Source organism: Polypterus senegalus, chromosome 13 (genome assembly GCF_016835505.1).
Source record: "Polypterus senegalus isolate Bchr_013 chromosome 13, ASM1683550v1, whole genome shotgun sequence".
In the NCBI taxonomy this organism is placed as follows: domain Eukaryota; kingdom Metazoa; phylum Chordata; class Cladistia; order Polypteriformes; family Polypteridae; genus Polypterus; species Polypterus senegalus.
This window is the reverse complement of record NC_053166.1, coordinates 82,474,443-82,493,141: the sequence shown is the minus strand read 5'-3', so window position 1 is coordinate 82,493,141 and position 18,699 is coordinate 82,474,443. Positions and strand designations below refer to the sequence as shown.

The 18,699-nt window shown below is 37.6% G+C and overlaps 1 protein-coding gene across 1 annotated transcript in view; it reads left to right on the top strand.

Annotated features, from left to right (window-relative positions):
- g6pd (glucose-6-phosphate dehydrogenase) overlaps positions 1 to 18,699 on the top strand; it is a 97,266-nt gene that overhangs the window by 42,405 nt on the left and 36,162 nt on the right. The window contains exons 4-5 of the mRNA XM_039774084.1: positions 10,252 to 10,360; positions 12,597 to 12,814. Coding sequence (XP_039630018.1) covers positions 10,252 to 10,360; positions 12,597 to 12,814 — 327 coding nt within the window. The remainder of the gene's footprint in view (positions 1 to 10,251; positions 10,361 to 12,596; positions 12,815 to 18,699) is intronic.

Sequence of the window (18,699 nt, the reverse complement as noted above, 5' to 3'; positions counted from 1 at the left end):
GTTTTACATGCCCACAGGTAATGCGGGATACAAGATTAATGAGAGGACGCAGGATATAAACGAGAGTTTTGATCACTTTGTAACTAAGTTAAAATTGTAGGTGAAGGGGTGTGCTTATGCAAATTCCGAGACTGTGTTTGTGGGGATTGACAGTTAAGGCGGTGGGGAGTGATGTCATCATCTCCCCTCCCATTCATCTCATTTCGCTCTGAGCTGAGCTCCGCGGCTAACGCCGTCTTCCGAAGCAACTTCGTCAGACTGCCACCAAATACTCACAGAAAAATCCACAAGTTAATACACACGCTGTCTCTAGAGTTTCTCCACACTGAATCCTCCAGGCACTACTTACAAAAGGTCACATTGACAATCGTGTTACGTTTATTTTTAAAATCTTTCCTTTTCTTAGCACAAGCACAGCTGAGAAGCTTCGATGCATGTGCTCCATAACGCGTTAAAAATAATGCATTTAATCACACTTTGCATTACAAGCAAAGGGGAGCTTTTGTCAATGCATGATTTCCTGGTACACGATTACATTGATCAGCGCATCCCGATTCATTTTACCCTCGCACCACCTTAGTTTGAGAAGAAGTATGAAAAATATGAGGTTAACACAGAAAACAGATCACCAATTCAAGCTTTATGAATAATCGATTCGCCATCAATAATTGTTTTGGTAAAGCCATCCTCCTTCCATTTTATAATTTTTCCGCCACTAGCCATGATTAAATGAACGGTAAAAAAGTAAGAGCAAAGCGAGGATGACTTATTTAGGCAGGCATATATATGACAGCAACACTCATGACAATGCCAATCATGTTACGTTATTATTTAAAATGTTTTCTTTTTCATTACTTCTTTAACACACTACTTCTCCGCTGCGAGGGGCGGGTATTTTGCTATAAATATATATATGAATGACCTCCAAAGAGCGCTGAGACTTTTGATATCATGAACGTGTCTGCAAAACTGGGGTCTCCTGCCCAGCAAAGTCGAGCAGCCAGCGCTGCATAGCTGTGCCGGCCTTTGAGATGCTGACTGCGCTTCTGCCTTAAGTCAAAGTGAGCACTTTTAATTTTTTTCATCCTCCCCCTGCGCTATAGCCCAGACAAGTGCAAACACGGGACCCCTTTTCTACACCACGGCAAAATAATATTAAGGCGATTCACACTTTCTTTTGCACGTATACGATTATGAGGTCCTCAACTCGGATTATGAAGACACGCACACGAGTGGAGGACTGACAGTGCCATCACAGCCGATTAATGGCGGGACGTCTCACCAGTCTACACAAGACCCACCGTGACTGTCCCCAAAAGGCGATCATAACGCCAGCGAACACATCTCTCTATACTATATAAAAGAAAAAGGCAACTTTCCTTTCTTTACACCTTTTTTCCTTTTATCCCAAACCAAAGCCTTTCTCTCTTAACACTGCAGAGGACACAAAACTAATTTTCTTTAAATGCCGGTAAGGCACATTACCAGAGGCACAAATTTGAACGTTCACATAGAAAATGTAATTTCAGTGTACCTGTACTTCTTAAAACGTTAATGTTTTACTGTTTAATAACTTATAGACTATAATTTATAATTTTTCCCTTGCACTCGGTGACCAAACCTATACACACACATATAGACACATACAAACATACACACAAGTATATGTATGTGTATATATATACACACATACATACATACATACATACATACATACATACACACATATATATAATTTGTGTGTGTGTGTGTGTATGTATGTGTGTGTATATGTGATGTAGATAGGTAGGTATGTATATATGTATATGTATATCGATATGAAGATATGTGTGTGTGTGTGTGTGTGTGTGTGTGTGTGTGTGTGTATATATATATATGACAGCAGCAATCCAAGCTGTGAGAAAACAGTAAAAAGGAGGCGTGTTAGACGTCGTGGTACATTTTCTGATGCAGCTAGACGAAAAAAGCTTTGTGACGCTGCCGCCAAATACACAAAACAATTACTTTGACAATCATGTTACATTATTTTTAAAATGGTTATATGATATATCTATACTAATAAAAGGCAAAGCCCTCACTCACTGACTCACTCACTGACTCATCACTAATTCTCCAACTTCCCGTGTAGGTAGAAGGCTGAAATTTGGCAGGCTTATTCCTTACAGCTTACTTACAAAAGTTGGGCAGGTTTCATTTCGAAATTCTACGCATAAGGGTCATAACTGGAAGCTATTTTTCCCCATATAATGTAATGGAGTCTTGAGTTGGAGATGGCGCGGGGGGCGGAGTTTCGTGTGACATCATCACGCCTCCTACGTAAGTACATAGAGCTCAAGGAAGAACTCCAAACAGCGATCAGCACAAAACGCCATTTCACAATTGAGAAGGCAGAAAAACATTATGAAGCAAATGATGCATACAAGCATATTCATAAGTACAGCTACTGCGGAAACAAAGCACGGCGTGAACCGTAAGTTTATATTAAATTAAGTTCATAGGCTACCACTAGCGTTTGTAATTTAGTGCCTGCCCATATAAGGCCGTCCATCAGCGGCAATCCAATACAAACACTGCCGGTAAATATTCACGTGTGAAGGACTGTGCTTATGCAGAGGAAGATGAGATGGTCAGGGTGGTGTTTGGCACAAACTCATTGAAACTGCGAGAGAAAGTTTTAAGTGCGGGTCTTAGCTGACATTACGAGATGGCACCAGTACAGCTGGGAACCTTCGATGCAAGAACACCAAGCGGCTCACGTGAACTGACGCAGTGCACAGACAAAAAGCAACAGTTCCAAAGAGTGCTGAACAAAACCGAATTACACAATTGAGAAGGCAGCAAAAAAATATGAAGCGTCTTATACATAGAATCATATTCATAAGTGCAGCTACTGCGGAAACAAAGCACACGGTGGAAAAAGTGAATGTCCTGCTAAAGGAAGACAGTGTAAAAAAAACCCGTGCATGCAGTTTGTCACGTCACAGATAAAAAGGAAGACGAGCTGTTTATTGATGCAGTAAGGAACTAATCGATGAATGAAACCTCTTATCTTTACAACGATTGACAAACACGGAATGTAACTTGAACACATCCTACAAATACGAGCCTGATTGAAAGAAATAATGATAATCAAATCCTTGATGACAGCAACATTCAATAACACTCACAAAACAATTACTGTATATTGACAATCATGTTACGTTATTTTTAAAATGTTCCCTTTTCTTTTTCATAACTTCTACTTCTCCACTGCGATACACGGGTATATATATAAATGTATATATATACCCGATCTACAATATATACTTTAGCATAGACAAGCCACACGCTGTGGCTAATTGTAGAGTCTTAAGCCTCTAACGCCGACATTCGAGGTTCGATTCCCGAGAGGGGATGTACTGAGTATGTACGCGCGCTACCTGATTCATTTTACCTTCGCATCTCCTTGGTTTGGGACGTATGAAAAATATTAGGTTAACGTAGAATCATGTTACGTTATTTTTAAAATTTAGCACAAGCACAGCTGAGAAGCTTCGATGCATGTACTCCATAACGCGTTAAAAAATAACGCATTTAATCACACTTTCAATTCCAAGCAAACGGGAACTTTTGTCAATGCATGATTTCCTGGTACATCCATTACACTGATGCACACATCACAGCTACAAAAATGTTAGAGTCGGAATAAAGCGTTCCTACGACTGATCATTTCGACTTCCCGAGCGAAGCCTTGATAAAAGCATGGTTTTGTGCACACTGAAAAGCAAGCAAAATTAGATGCATTACAGAAAGCGGACTTTGTGGCTCTTACTGGGGATCATTGGACTTCCGTGACCGTTAGTAATTCTAAATACATCTAATTACAAAATGTTCAATGATCACACTGTTTTAGCCTAATGTACAAAATAATTTTGGCTAATGTTACTCAGAGTTTAAAGAGTAAGCTGGTCAAATTACCTTTTATGTTTCTGACTTATTTTTTAAGAAGAAAAACTGCACTTTATGGTGAAATTTTGGTTATTATTATTTAAAGACAATACTATTCTGAAAATGTACTTAAAGTACTTAAACTACCACTTTATTTTTAAGTCTGCCCAATTTTAACCAGGGATGATATTTTTGTTTCTGTTTTGAATTCAAATGCAGTTTAAAGGCTTTTTTTTTTTTCAGAAATTAAAACAGCTTCAGTTTACAATATTCATGTCCATGTCTATTATTTGATTCTGTCGCCCACTAAAACCGTTTTAAATAAAAAAAAAAAAAACATTTGCGATTTGGGGCAAATTTACGTGTCGATTACATACGATTAATCAAGATTAATTCTTACACAGCCTCTAATTAATTGGATTAATTTTTTTAATCGAGTCCCACCTAATATATATATATGTAGATATATATATGTAGATTTGTATATATATGTGTATATACAGTATATATGTAGATATGTATATGTTGTATATACAGTATGTATATATATGTGTGTGTATATATACAGTATGTGTATATATATGAGGAAGCAGAGGGAGAAAGTTATATATGCTATATATATGTATGTGTGTATATGTGTATATATATATATATATATATATATATATATATATATATATATATATATATATATATATATATGTATGTATATATATATATATATATATATATTTATATATATATATATATATGTTTGTGTGTATGTATGTGTGTGTGTGTGTATATGTATATATATATATATATATATATATATATATATATATATATATATGCCAGCAACACTCATATCAATGACAAAACAATTACATTAACAATCATCTTACGTTATTTTTAAAATGTTTGCTTTTCTTTTTCATAACTTCTTTAACACACTACTTCTCCGCTGCGAAGCGCGGGTATTCTGCTAGTATATATAAATAGATAGATAGATATGAGAACAACACTCATATCAATGACAAAACAATTACATTAACAACCATGTTACGTTATTTTTAAAATTTTTCCTTTTCTTTTTCGTACCTTCTTTAACACACTACTTCTCCGCTGCGAAGCGCGGGTATTCTGCTAGTCGAGTATAAATCTAAAGATTATAAATGTGCAGAGAGTTGGAATATCATATATTTCATTTGTTCTGTGTGGCGATCTATTGCTGCTTTCTCGCTGCTCTCCGGTCCAAGAAGCTTGTAGCGATTAAAAAGTGGGATGACGTTTATGACGGTCTACTTTAATGATAAAGTAAATTATGAGGTTAAAGTGGACATTTCGAGATTAAAGCTGAAATGTCCACTTTAATCACAAAATACACGTTTTCACCGTGCCCTTTATTTTTTTCTCAGTGGCTCAAATATAACGCTATACATTATGTTGCTGTTGTTAAGTTGCAAAAATAAAAAAGTCGACACAAAAGATGGTATGTGAGACTTTTAAAATGTATTGTGTCATTACGTTCGGGAACTATCTACATGTGACAGAAAGCCTCTATGCTGATCCTATGGGATGGATGCTTCGATGTGGTGAAGCAAAATGCCGACATACAGATGCATTCGTGGTGCTTTTATATTCAAGCATCACATATTCCCGATCGCAATGACACGATACATTTTAAAAGTCTCCCATACCATCTTTTGTGCCGTCTTTTTTTTTTTGCAACTTCACATCAGCAACATAATGTATAGCACTGTATTTGAGCCACTGAAAAAAAAATAAGACACGGTAAAAACGTGTATTTTGTGATTAAAGTGGAAATTTCGGCTTTAATCTCAAAATGTCCACTTTAACCTCGTAGTTTACTTTATTATTAAAGCAGACCATCGTAAACGTCATCCCAGTTTTCAATCGCTATGAGCTTCTTGGACCTGACAGCAGGTAAAGTAAAAAAATAAAAAATAGACGGCACAAAAGGTGGTATGTGAGACTTTTAAAATGTATCGTGTCCTTACGATCAGGAATATGCAACGCTTGAATATAAAAGCACCACGAATGCATCTGTATGTCGGCATTTTGCTTCACCACTTTGAACCATTCATCAAACAGCAAAGCGCGCACATCGATTCCCAAAGGATTTTGCATAGAGGCTTGCTGTCACACGTAGATAGTAAACAGAGACTCTGACGTCACATTTCGACTTTTAGCACACTGCGCCCCCCCGACTTTTTGCTGGTACTGTAACTCGTGCACGTGTCGCTGTAATTTCTGAGGACCTGCTCAGAGGACATGTGAAATGAACGCTGGGAATGCGTGGCAGCCATGATGCGGGCGCGTACGCGTTCTGAGCGTGAAGTATAAATCGGCCCTAAGAGGAGGTTTTTGAATGTGATGAGAGAGAACGTGTAAGTGGTGGGTGTGACAGGGGAAGATGCACAGAACAGGAAGATATGGAAACGGATGATCCAGGGTGGCAACACCGAAGAAGTAGATCATCAAGTAATGTGCAATGTTCAGGGTCAAAGGAATGCTATCAACATCAATGTAAAGGCATTATGTTTGATTATAAGGAGGAAAAAATGCCTGTTGCATGCATTTAAGTATATTTTTACAATAAAGACCTCATTCTTTCATTTATTACTACCTGGTTTTTCACTTCAGTGTTTTTGATTCAAAGCTTATCCTGACACCACTGGACACAACATGGTAATTAACGGTGGGTGTGGTCGTAGTCTATTGCAGAGCCGGTTCACACACACACACCAATATTCACTCATAAGCAGTCTGGTTTAGATTATTAATTTAAATGAACATTAATTTCTTTATAATGTGGTAGGAAAACTAATACAGACATTGGGAGAGGGTGCAAGGTTAGCACATGTAAGATAGCAACAGCTTTTCTTACTTTGCCACCACGCAAAGATATCAAGTATTTACCTCAGAGTCAACGTATACAGTGTGAACGATAGGGGGCGCCCTCGCTCCCTTGAACCCCTGTCCACGACTCCAGACACCAGGTAAAAGTCCTCAAGTTGACTTTATTTTTCTCCCACAGTGCACAAAGCACACTCTTCTCCACAATACTCATATAATTACAGTACTACACAATAATAAACAATAAACCAATCCTCCAGCTCCCAGACGCGTTGCCACCCTTCCACCCAGCTCAGCTCGTTGTCTGGGAGTTCCCATAGTCCTTTTATAATCCCTGACCCGGAAGTGTTTCTGCCCAATAGTCCACAAGTCCTTTTCCCTTCCGGGTCAGGGTAAATAGTCCCTTTCTTCAACCCGGAAGTCCGTCACTCTTCCTGTGACGAACCTCCGGGTCACAGGGCACGAAGAAGCCCTCGGTCCTCCCTGCAGCTCCCTCCTGTGGCCCCCACGGCATCCAGCAGGGCTTTGCATAAAAACTCCAATGTCCATGATGCCCTGCTGGTCTTCTGGGGACCTCCACGCTGCAAGGAGGGCTCCACCTGGCGGCTTGGGGGTATTGGCCGGGATAAATGGCCGGCCATCCATTACAACAGCTAATACATGACTCTATATAGCCCAAATGAATCAATGAAGTCATCTAAGAGAGGTGATGGGTTGGAAGGAAGATAAATGCATGGGTCCGTCCACACTTAACTGCACAGTGGTCAAATGAATAGTTAATATATAATCTAACCATGTTGGGTACTGGGGGTTTGGGGGACTGAAGTACCTAGTGAAAAAACTCGTGCACATACTGAGAGAACATTACACTTTCCATAGGGACAGTTATGGAGCTTTAAATTCCACTCTTTAACTCTATGAAGCTGCAGTGCTAATCATTGCATTACTGTACCACACAACATACATTACATAATTAAATATTGTATTTTTACTTAGCACAACAATAGTAATGGCTAAACCTATTTAAATGAAATTCAAACCTATCTAGACACAATACAAAAATGTGTAAATACTGTAAGCAGCATAAATACAATATGCAAAATGCCTAAATCAAGTTAATATCAAATAAATAATTAGTCATTTTTTTACTGTCAGAAGAACTGGATCTTGTAAGCTGCTTGTTGCAGCACCTGACACGTGGATTATTGTAAGTTGTGTTTGTGGTCTGATAGTGTGCTGAAGTCATCTTTGACAAAATAGCAACAATCGCCTTATCTAAAGAAATCCATGTTGCTGACAAAAGGAAAGCAATTTAGGAATTCAAAACAATAATTACAATGAACAAATAATGGAGCATGCTTGTTCTGTACTACTTCTCACTGCTGTTGAAATTATATAGTTACATAGTGTTACAGTTTTAAAAATATTGTGACAGGCTGACTGCCAAAAAGTCTCTAAGGGCAAATAAAAAACTTAAAGAAAGATAATGAATTGAAGAAAGGGCTGGTGGATCATATTTAGAAAGAAGTCCACACTAAGGAATCCTGCTCAGGATGTGTGCTAACAGGGAAATCTTGGCTCTGTGCTAATGTCGGACCATTTCAGTGAACTGTACAGAACTTGGCTTTGAACTTCATACTGACAGGGTAGAGGAGCTGAGGTTGTGAGTGGCTGCAGAGCAGTGTGAGCAGATGCTTTATAGGCCTGTCCTTGATGCCAGGTTATAATTTAAAGGCTGAAATGGGTCAGAGTCTAATTGATCCTAAACTTAAGAAATGATCTGGAGTAGTTACTCCGTTGGAAGGGAGTTACGTAGAATGATGATGCCTCAATACTGTGATTTGTTTCAGGACCCTAGCTAAGAACCTGTTGTAGAATGGCTCAGTGGGAAAGCTTGGGTTATATTTCTCTTCAGGTTGTTAAGTCTGAGTTTCACCACTCTTATTCATTCCTCTTTTTAATCTTGATTAATATGTTCTCTCATTGACATTTTATTTTCCAGTTTCCTTGTTATGTTTTTCCTTGGTAAGTTGTTACCATATTTACTGTAAGTTTGTATACGAATGTACAGTGGTAGCAGATCCTCACAATGTATTCAAAATTACTGAAATTTCTTATCTCTCTCTGTCTGTTTCTTTTTAATTACTTTAACCCAGACTCTCATTTTTTATTTTTTTAGTAATACTTTTGTGTGTGTGTGTGTGTGTGTTTTTTTTTAAATCTTTTAATTCATGGTAACTTATTAGAGCAGAAACTGCTTGGTTCATCAGCCAAGATTATTTGAATTGTTAGACTCTGCTTAGGAGGAGGTTAAGAGCATACACTGATACTCCGCATTGTCACACCCAACACATGACAAACCACTCTGCCTAAATGAGCACAATTTGCCAGAACATAGCAAATGCTTAATTTGCTTTAGGTCTAATAAAAGTGGGAATACTCGTACTATTAATGAATATGACATTTAATTAAACACTCTACTATCAAACTACAGCAATTGACATAGTTAACATTTGAATTATTGGCTTTCATTAAGGAAATCGGTGGAAACAAAAATTTCCTGCCATAGTGGACCTTCTGAAATAGAGTTTGAGACCCCTACAAAAAAATAAAAAGTAAATGACTCCCTTTGAAAATTTTTTTTTTCTAAACAAAATTTTGGGTGTTTCAACAATTCCTATTTTGTGTTGATGTCCTGGCAGTGGCGCTGGTAGTGTTGCTGCATTCTACATGCTAGGACCACATTGGCATATGTGTGTGTGTGTGTTACTTATTTTACTAAAAGTAAATATACAATGTTCTCTCCAATTGCCCCACTCTTTCTATAACCTTACTTTACTATTTAAGCTTAGTGATGATGGAACTGGATCTGACATCCCACAACCTTAAAAAGTCTGTTTAGAGATCGGTGGATGTCGTTGGTTGTCTTTCTTGAACTGATCTTCCAAAGATTTTGACTCTGTGTGTGTGTGAATTTTGTTTTCCCCCATATATGATCATACAGTGACATTCTGCTGTCTATTGAGCAACATTATAATACTGCTATAAAATTTATTATATAAACCATTGTTCATGTGTCCTGGATTAAATGACTGTTGTATTAAGAGAGTGTATCCAAAGGAACGCGTCATTAATTACAAGATGTGAAAACTGTTTTGTGTGCACTTAATGTTTCTGTGAATTTTATAGACATACATTTCTCCATGTCTGAAAATAAGAAATGGCTTATAAAGTAAAAACTACAGCTGGAAATCTTTACACTTATATAAAAAGCAGTTTAAGCTGTCAAGATACTATAATCAATATAATGTGTTTCGTACAAGAAACTGTAAGAAAACTGTCTTTCTGACAATGTGTGCATGGTTTTCTAATTACAGTTTCATTTTACTTGGTTCAGGTTTTTACAATTGCTTTCATGCTTTTTTTATTCATTTTAATAATGCAATAATGTGTGTATTTTTACAGGTGGTTGTTTAAGGATGGCCTTCTCCCTGAAGAAACCTACTTTGTTGGGTTTGCCCGTTCCAATCTGACAGTTGGAGACATTAGGAAGCAGTGTTTGCCATACCTTAAGGTATGAGAAATTGTCTGAACTTTCTGATCAAGTCAGCCCAAAGTCCAGTTTATACATTTCATAGTGTAACAGTAGCATAACTAAGCATGTTTAAGTAAAGTGAGATAAATCACGCTACCCTCTTTAAATCAATTAAACATTAAAAAAGTTAAAGTATGCTTTTCTAAAGCTGGATCGGGTTGCTGGTGATTATCTCAGCACTTTAAAAAATACACAAGTACAATATTAAATTGATATTTCTTTACATGAATTAGTGAGAAAAAAATCAAATCTCTGCTTGTCTAGTCAAGGATTTTTGACCAATTGTTGAAATATAAGTTTAACAAACAACCCTCTATCAGGGGTCTCCAACACATCGCTTGTGAGCTACCAGTAGCTCACAACCCCTTTCCAAGTAGCTCGCCAAAGTGTTAATGAATCCTACATAAATTTGAAAACTTGATTAGTCAAATTAGGAGTGGGCGATCTTTCCAAAAAATCACATCACAATACTTTTAAGTGGCTACACTCCACCATACACCACTCTCGTTGACTCCATGCAGTGCCAGTCATCTGACTAACTAAAAAACACATCAAGCATGCAATTGGACATGTGAATACTCTTGTGAAGTGAAACAGTGACATGTAACAAAATGACAAATGAATAAGTAATATCTGTGTATTTATAATTTCATTGTTTTGTTTTGACAGCATTCATGTTTTAATTCAGTAGTATGAGATACTGTACACTAGAAAATCCATACAGACATACAAAATGCACTTGCAGGTGAACTAAATATTTTTTTTGATGTTTTAATGCAAAATGCAAATTGTAAATGTTCATGCAAAACAAGCTTATTCAGTTTGGTTGTGATGAAATAAGCTATGAGAATAAACGTTAGAAAACATGAGTAGCTCTCGGCCATTTTTATTTTGTAAAAGTAGCTCTCGGGTTGGCAGAAAGGTTGGAGACCCCTGCTCTATATAGTCTGGATCACTTGGCATATTAAAAAATAAATTTTGATATCTTTTCATTTTATTGTACATTCAGATATGTTGTGTTTGGGTAGATGGCTTTTCATTTTATGATTGTGGTGGGCATGTTGGAGACTGAAAGATAAGAACTATGAAGTCCAGTATTGTTGTAAATGTAGAATCTTCTTTAACATATGTCTTTTAGCATACATAGGAAAACTGAGTCAACCAACTGGTTCTTTGTGTATTTGTTTCAATTATTTTTAAATTCATTTTTTTTAATTTTATTTATTTGGTACCTACAATCAAATGTCATCATAACCATATTCTAATATATTTCAGTGGTGCATAATCCTTTTACACCAGTGTTTCTCAACCAGTTCACGAGCTGATGTCTTTGGAACACAAACTCATGGGGGGAAAAAAGCTGTTTTAGTGGCTGACAAGAGTATGCTTTACCCACATTGTTACATCTATGTGATGCTCAGACAACAAACTTAATATCCTATTCTAATCAGGTTCACTTCACCAAGGGGAACTGCAACTAATGCACCCCCCCTTCCAAAAAAATAAAAATGAAAACTGGGCCGAAAACATTGAGAAATATACCACCTGCACAACTCCTTCACCTATACAGGGTGGCATTAGAGTAGTTATCTATATTGAAAGTCTCTGTTCTTTCTCCAAAATGTATCAGAAATTCTTGTTAGAAGAATCCTTTGGTCTAACAATTCTAAAGGTCATTTTTTGTGTAGTGTACATCTTTGTTTGTCAAGTCAAAGTAGTTGTTTGATAAAGAATACCTTACAAATATTTAGAAATGGATCTTGGCAGATACTTTAGGTAGTATAAACTGTAATGGTAGCACAGTTGTTTGTGCTTCCACTTCACATGCTCAGTGTTCCTAGGTTTTGAACCACATGCACTGTCATTTTCCAGGGTGGAGTTTAAATGTTTTCTCTATGTCTAAGTGGGTTCTGCTTTGGATACTCTGGTTTTACTCCCTCATCAACAAAGATTTTTCAGTTAGGTAAACTGGCGATTCCCAGTTGGTCCATGCATAAGTATAAGTGTAGATGTTTGTTTCAATCAGCAATGTAATGCATTCATGCTCTATCTAATGACATTTTCTTCCTTGTGCCCAGTGCCACTGGCATAGGTCCTGGCCTGCCTTGAATTATTTTAAGTTTTAAGGTTTAAAAATGTGAATAGTAACATTTTGTGTCAGTAATCATATCAAGATTCCTAACCGTTTTCCCTTTTATACTGTGTTTTCTCCCAGGTAAATGGAGAAGAGGAACAAAAGTTGGATCAGTTTTTTTCTCGTAACTATTACCTGTCTGGAAAATACAATGACCGTTCAGCTTTTGAGGCACTACATGAGCTTATCAACAAGCTTCCAAATGCTGCCAGAGCCAATAGGCTGTTCTACTTGGCACTTCCTCCTAGTGTTTATGAAGATGTGACTCACAACATCAAGGAGGCCTGCATGAGTAAAATGTAAGAAGAATTTCTGTGTTCTGTCTTTTTAAGAAATAATTTTTTACCTGTGAATAAATTATATTTTTCCTCCCATGTCCCAAAGACATACAGTACTTGTTAATTAAATTTGTGATTTTAGAATGGCCTGTGTGAGTGAAAGAGGAAGTATGTGTGAGCATCCCCTGCAATGATTTGACACTCCATCTTCATTCCTTATACTTTCCTTGTCACGATTTGCCTCAGTGACCTTGAATTACTATAAACCGGTTTCATAATGTACAGATGAATGGTTTTTTTCCTTCATGAGAGCTTATACTGCCCCTCTCTCCAACAACAGAATCCTTTTACCATAAAGTTTTCAAAATGAATATGAGTAGAAACTTTTACTTAAATTACATATGTATTCAGTTTTGGCTTTCATGGAGTTCAATGTTGCAAGGCAATGCAAGGTTGTTTCAGGACATGTGCTTGAGTAACCAGGAAATACCTATGTTTATTTAGTGTTTGCAATTTTTTTTCAGGCATGGATATAATTCAGTAGAAACAAAATATCTAATCTGTTAATCAGCGTAATTTAATATGACTCATTATGATTTCTGAACATTACTCTGCATTTAAATTGCTCATCTTGTTCAATTGATGTGTTAATTTTTATGTTCTAAAACTTTTATACCTCCTGCCAAATGTGAATAGATGTCAGTGATTTAGTAATGCATATGTAAGATCAACAACTATCCTAAATAGTCTTCCTGTGTAAGTTATGTGTAGGTCTGTAGTCCACCAATGTACTGAAACTTAATTATAAATTCTAAATACACAGGGATTTAATGTATGTCCTGGGAGAGTATCAATAGGGATTCCCATGGATGCAAAAGAGAGGTTGTTGAGTATATGCCTTAAATAGTTTCGTCTTGCACTTCATGAGGAAGTCTTGTTGTCTTTGAGTACATGTTGTTTATATAGCAAACATTGTTTTGTTTTGCCCCTGAAAAATAGAAGTAGTGCTCCACAATGAGCTTTCCAAGCAGTGTCCATCTAACAAACTTTGATGTTAGGCTGTAAAAGCAATGTTTGTATCTGAGCGGTAATTCTGAGGCTTCATAGCGAGAGCCATCATGAGACACTAACTTTGGTCGTGCAGTCGAGGGTGATGCCACCTTTTTGAGGTAACAGCGTCCAGGATTTTGTTTTGGTCTGGGAATGTCTCACTTACATGTGCGATGAATCCCATCAGTTGTCCTGTCCAATGTAAGTTGCTGTTGTGGAGTTTCTTCATACATAGACTGCATGCACCTCTTATGAAACATAGCACTCCTGGTAATCCTCCCAAGGTTACTGTAATGTTGTGTTGTTGCTGAGGTTGTTTCCGTGTCAGAAATAGTGTGATTACCTGGCTGTTGTTGATGTCAGCAGTGTCGCACAGTGTGCACTGTTGTGGCATTTCTGGCAGCAGCAGATGTGGCAGTGAATTTCCTGTTATCTGATGCATGCTGCCACATCTGTGCTTGCTGAGAGGGGGAATGAAATTCTAATTTTGGGGCTGTCATGGGACACATGTCGAATTCATGGGTCATGTTGTGTATGTTATGGCACTGGCTATTGATTATGACCAAGCTTCAAGGTCCAGAAGTATGTGAATATTTATGTATAAAATGGTAGCAACCCTTATCATTTTGTACAGAGATGGCAGAACATCTGAAAGGCTTGATTTCACTTTTTCAAATACAGCATATTATCATTTTAATTTTTGGGACCTCTAGTCTCAAATCAGAAGGACTTTTGAGTACTCCCAAATATAAAATTACTATTTGTGTGGAATAGTAAAAAGTGTTGTTTCAGTCTGTATTTATTTTAAACACACAAAGTGTCTTGCAGCAGCACAGGTGACCTCAAGCTTACTGCATTGCAATTTTTTTCTTTTTTTTTTTTTTTAACAAGTCTTAGAATGTAATTCTGTTTCTAAGACGAAATTAATTTATCACAAATAGTTGTAGAGGTTTTTTGGCATTTTATAGAGATGCTTAAATAACTGATATACTGGTAGTTACTGGTTGGGTATGGTGACTGATGAGGCTGTGGCATATAGATAGTCTTTGTCATGCTCTTATAAACTATTTGGCAAATACCAAGGTGCAGATGGAGCAAAGTTTATTAATCATTTACTGTTACATGTATGTGCAGTGTTTTTATGTTCATCCATCCATTTTCCAACCCGCTGAATCCGAACACAGGGTCACGGGGGTCTGCTGGAGCCAATCCCAGCCAACACAGAGCACAAGGCAGGAATCCAATCCCGGGCAGGGTGTCAACCCACTGCAGGACACACACAAACACACCCACACACCAAGCACACACTAGGGCCAATTTAGAATTGCCAAACCACCTAACCTGCATGTCTTTGGACTGTGGGAGGAAACCGGAGGAAACCCACGCAGACACGGGGAGAAGATGCAAACTCCACGCAGGGAGGTTTTGATGTTCATTGTAAAGTATAATTCCTTTGATCATATCACACTCTCCCATTTGTCAGAAAACCATTGTCTAACATGTATAGCCATATGTATCTGGAACTATTAGGTAACACTACTGCCTCATAGAGCTTCTTCAGTTTGAATTCCTGCCACAATTAAACATACACACACACACACACACACACACACACAGTATTTTATATTTATATATACTAGGGGGCATGGCCCCTGCTCGCTTCGCTCACCAACCCCTGTGCTTGCGCTATGTGCCAACCTCTTTCTGGTTCTACTGCTTACATATGGGGATGTGGATATACAATTTACTAAATATTTTACATTACAGCGAGTAATTAACAATATGAAAACTTAATTTGAATGTAAATTATGTTTCGTATTGCATTAGTTATTTGTTGCGTAATAAGATTTTGAACAAGAACATAAATTCGGATGAAGCTGAATAGGCAACATATTGTATTAATATCAACTTGGCGTCACTGCAGCTTTTGGTTGTGCACCATGCTGGAACTTGGATCATGGCAGTTAAAAAATATTAATATATAACCTCGCTCATTTCAGATTGTTTTGCTGTTTTTTGATGTTTCAACAACTGTGCACTCAATTTTCATGCATAATCTTCACTAGAATATGCTATTGAGCATTCTGTCATGTTTTGTTAAGCTTCTTGGTATGAAGCAGAATGAACTAGGAATTCACTAATGTATAATTTTAAGGTTATATTTTCTCATGCTTTTCTCTACCTTCCCCTAAGCTTATCCATGTGTTGACATATGCTCAATGATAAGTTTAATTTTGGACTATCATTCATCAATCCATTATACAACCCACTATATCCTAACTACAGGGTCACGGGGGGGTCTGCTGGAGCCAGTCCCAGCCAACACTGGGCGTAAGGCAGGAAACCAGCCTTGGGCAGGGCGCCAACCCACTGCAGGGCGCACACACACACACTCACACACCAAGCACACACTAGGGACAATTTAGTATCGCCAATGCACCTAACCTGCATGTCTTTGGACTGTGGGAGGAAACCAGAGTACCCGGAGGAAACCCACACAGAGAAGAGAGAACATGCAAACTCCACACAGGGAAGACCCCAAGAAGCAAACCCAGGTCTCTTTACTGCAAGGCAGCAGCACTACCCACTGCACCATCATGTCACCCTGAACATATCATAGTTCTGTAAATTTTTTCTGTATTTTTTAATAAAATAACCCAGCTGGTCCATGTGTTCCTTTAATTAAATTTTTAAATTTCAGTTTTAATTTATCAATGGTGTAAGAATGCCATATCAGACACAATAAAACACATACCCACTCTTTTTTCTTATTAAACACAGGCATAACAGATGGTTCTGACAAAAGTGCTTCAGCAGTAACTTCGAATATATTAAGTTTGCCTTGAATAAGTGCTAGTCACATGAAAATAGGAAGGCCTATTCAGCCATGCCTGCATACAACTCTGAGCATGGCAGCGGTTCAGCAAACTCGGTATCCATATCTTTACTGGTGGTACCTGCTTTCAGGATAGTTTGTGTCCTTCATACATCTGAGTGTTTATACCTCTTTTGCTAAAACTGTTTTAATACTGAGTTAATCTTCAATAGGAGATAAGGAAACAGAGAAAACAGAAATCGTTCAACTCCTTTTCAGTTGACTTAAATTCTTGCAGTTACTGCTTACATAACTGAAGTCACTTTTCATCTAATGTTGAGTCACTTGTCATAATCCCAAACCTTCTGCTTGCCATGAATTACTGCATCTACCCATTTCTTAGACAGTTTTCCATTGTAGGTTAGAGAGAGCCAAAACTTAATGTATCTTACAACCCAAATCCGAGAGGAATGAACTGGGAAGCCCAGTCTCATGTTTACCAAAACACAAAATTCCAGGCAAGTCTAAGGTTGTCGGCTAACCTTATTAGCATATCTTTTGATGTGGGGGAAAAAAACTAGAATACCTTAAGAAAACCTGCCTCATTTCTAATAATAACCAAGTGCAATTTCCTACATAAACACTATAAACACTTAAAAATCAATACTTTAAACAGCTAGATTGTCTGTCTGTGTTTTAAAGGTTTTTTCCTGCTTCATTAAGAAAATCTATTTCAAAGATCATATGTGTTTTGAAGATATTGTAACTGTCCATTACAGGATAAGAGAAATTAAGAGTGTTGATACTTGCTGTTTTCCTTGCCTTTTAAAAAAAAGCTATATGTTTTATTAGGTTATGCTTTTTATTCCTGAAAGAATTTTAACTTGGCATTTATTAAAGTGTGGGGTTTTAGAAGTCACATTTATTTTTGTGTGCTTGGAGATAGGAGTGTGAGATATGCATCATCTAAGATAATATTTTAATTGTTTTTTTAATAATGAGCAAGCTGAAATTATTGAATATGTAACTCAGTTTGTAAAAAAAAAAAAAAAATGCCATCAAAAACACACCTTGATAGTCCATGCAATCACTGCCTCATGTAACCTAACAGGATAGACTACTGCGTGTGTGTGTGTGTGTGTATGGTCAGCACACCCAGGGTTGTCTTAACACATGATTACACTGGGCAGTTGCCCGGAGGCCCCATGAGCATATGGTCCCCAAGCCAATCTATGTATGTTGTGACTTGCTGATTGGTTATTTAGGTAGGGGCCCCAGTGCACTGCTTTGCCTGGGGGCCTATAATGTTGTTAAGATGGCCCTGAGTCCACCACAAGTAAAACCAAGAGCAGCTGTCTAAAACTGAGTAAGCAAACGGCGCCAGGGGATAAAACGGCAGCCTCGCAATCTACATTGTTAAAGTTAATTGCAAGACGTGGACCATCTTTACTCTTGTGGAGGTGGTCTGACTTTGAAAAGACTGATTTTACTTAATACTAGAATCCCTGAAGCCTACGAAAAAACTTGTAATCCCGGCCCACTTTAAATTCCTTCGCACTTCTCCATCAGCGTCTTCTGTTTAGTAAATGTGTCGATCAGCACAAGCAGCCTTCAATCCTAGTGTAAATTTTGGCTACTTCTAAAAGTTAGTGCTTGGTTTTTTTTATTACTCAGGATGCACAAACCAGTGTGTTTCTTTGTGCCGGTCCCAAGCCCGGATAAATGGGGAGGGTTACGTCAGGAAGGGCATCCAATGTAAAATTTTGCCAAATCAGTATGTGGACAACAATTTTGGATGATTTACTGTGGCAGCCCCTAACGGGAGCAGCCGAAAGAAGAAGAAGAAGAAGATTCCCTCAGTGACATTCACATGGTGCAACAAACTTGCCTCTCCCTCTCTGAGTTGGGCGTATTTATCTCCATTCTTTTCACAAGAGCAGCGATGACCACAAGAACTATTTGTTGTACCAGCAATCAAAGATATGAAGTCCTGTGACCGCTATCGGACTGGACAAAGGCAAGACTGTAACAATAGACCGCT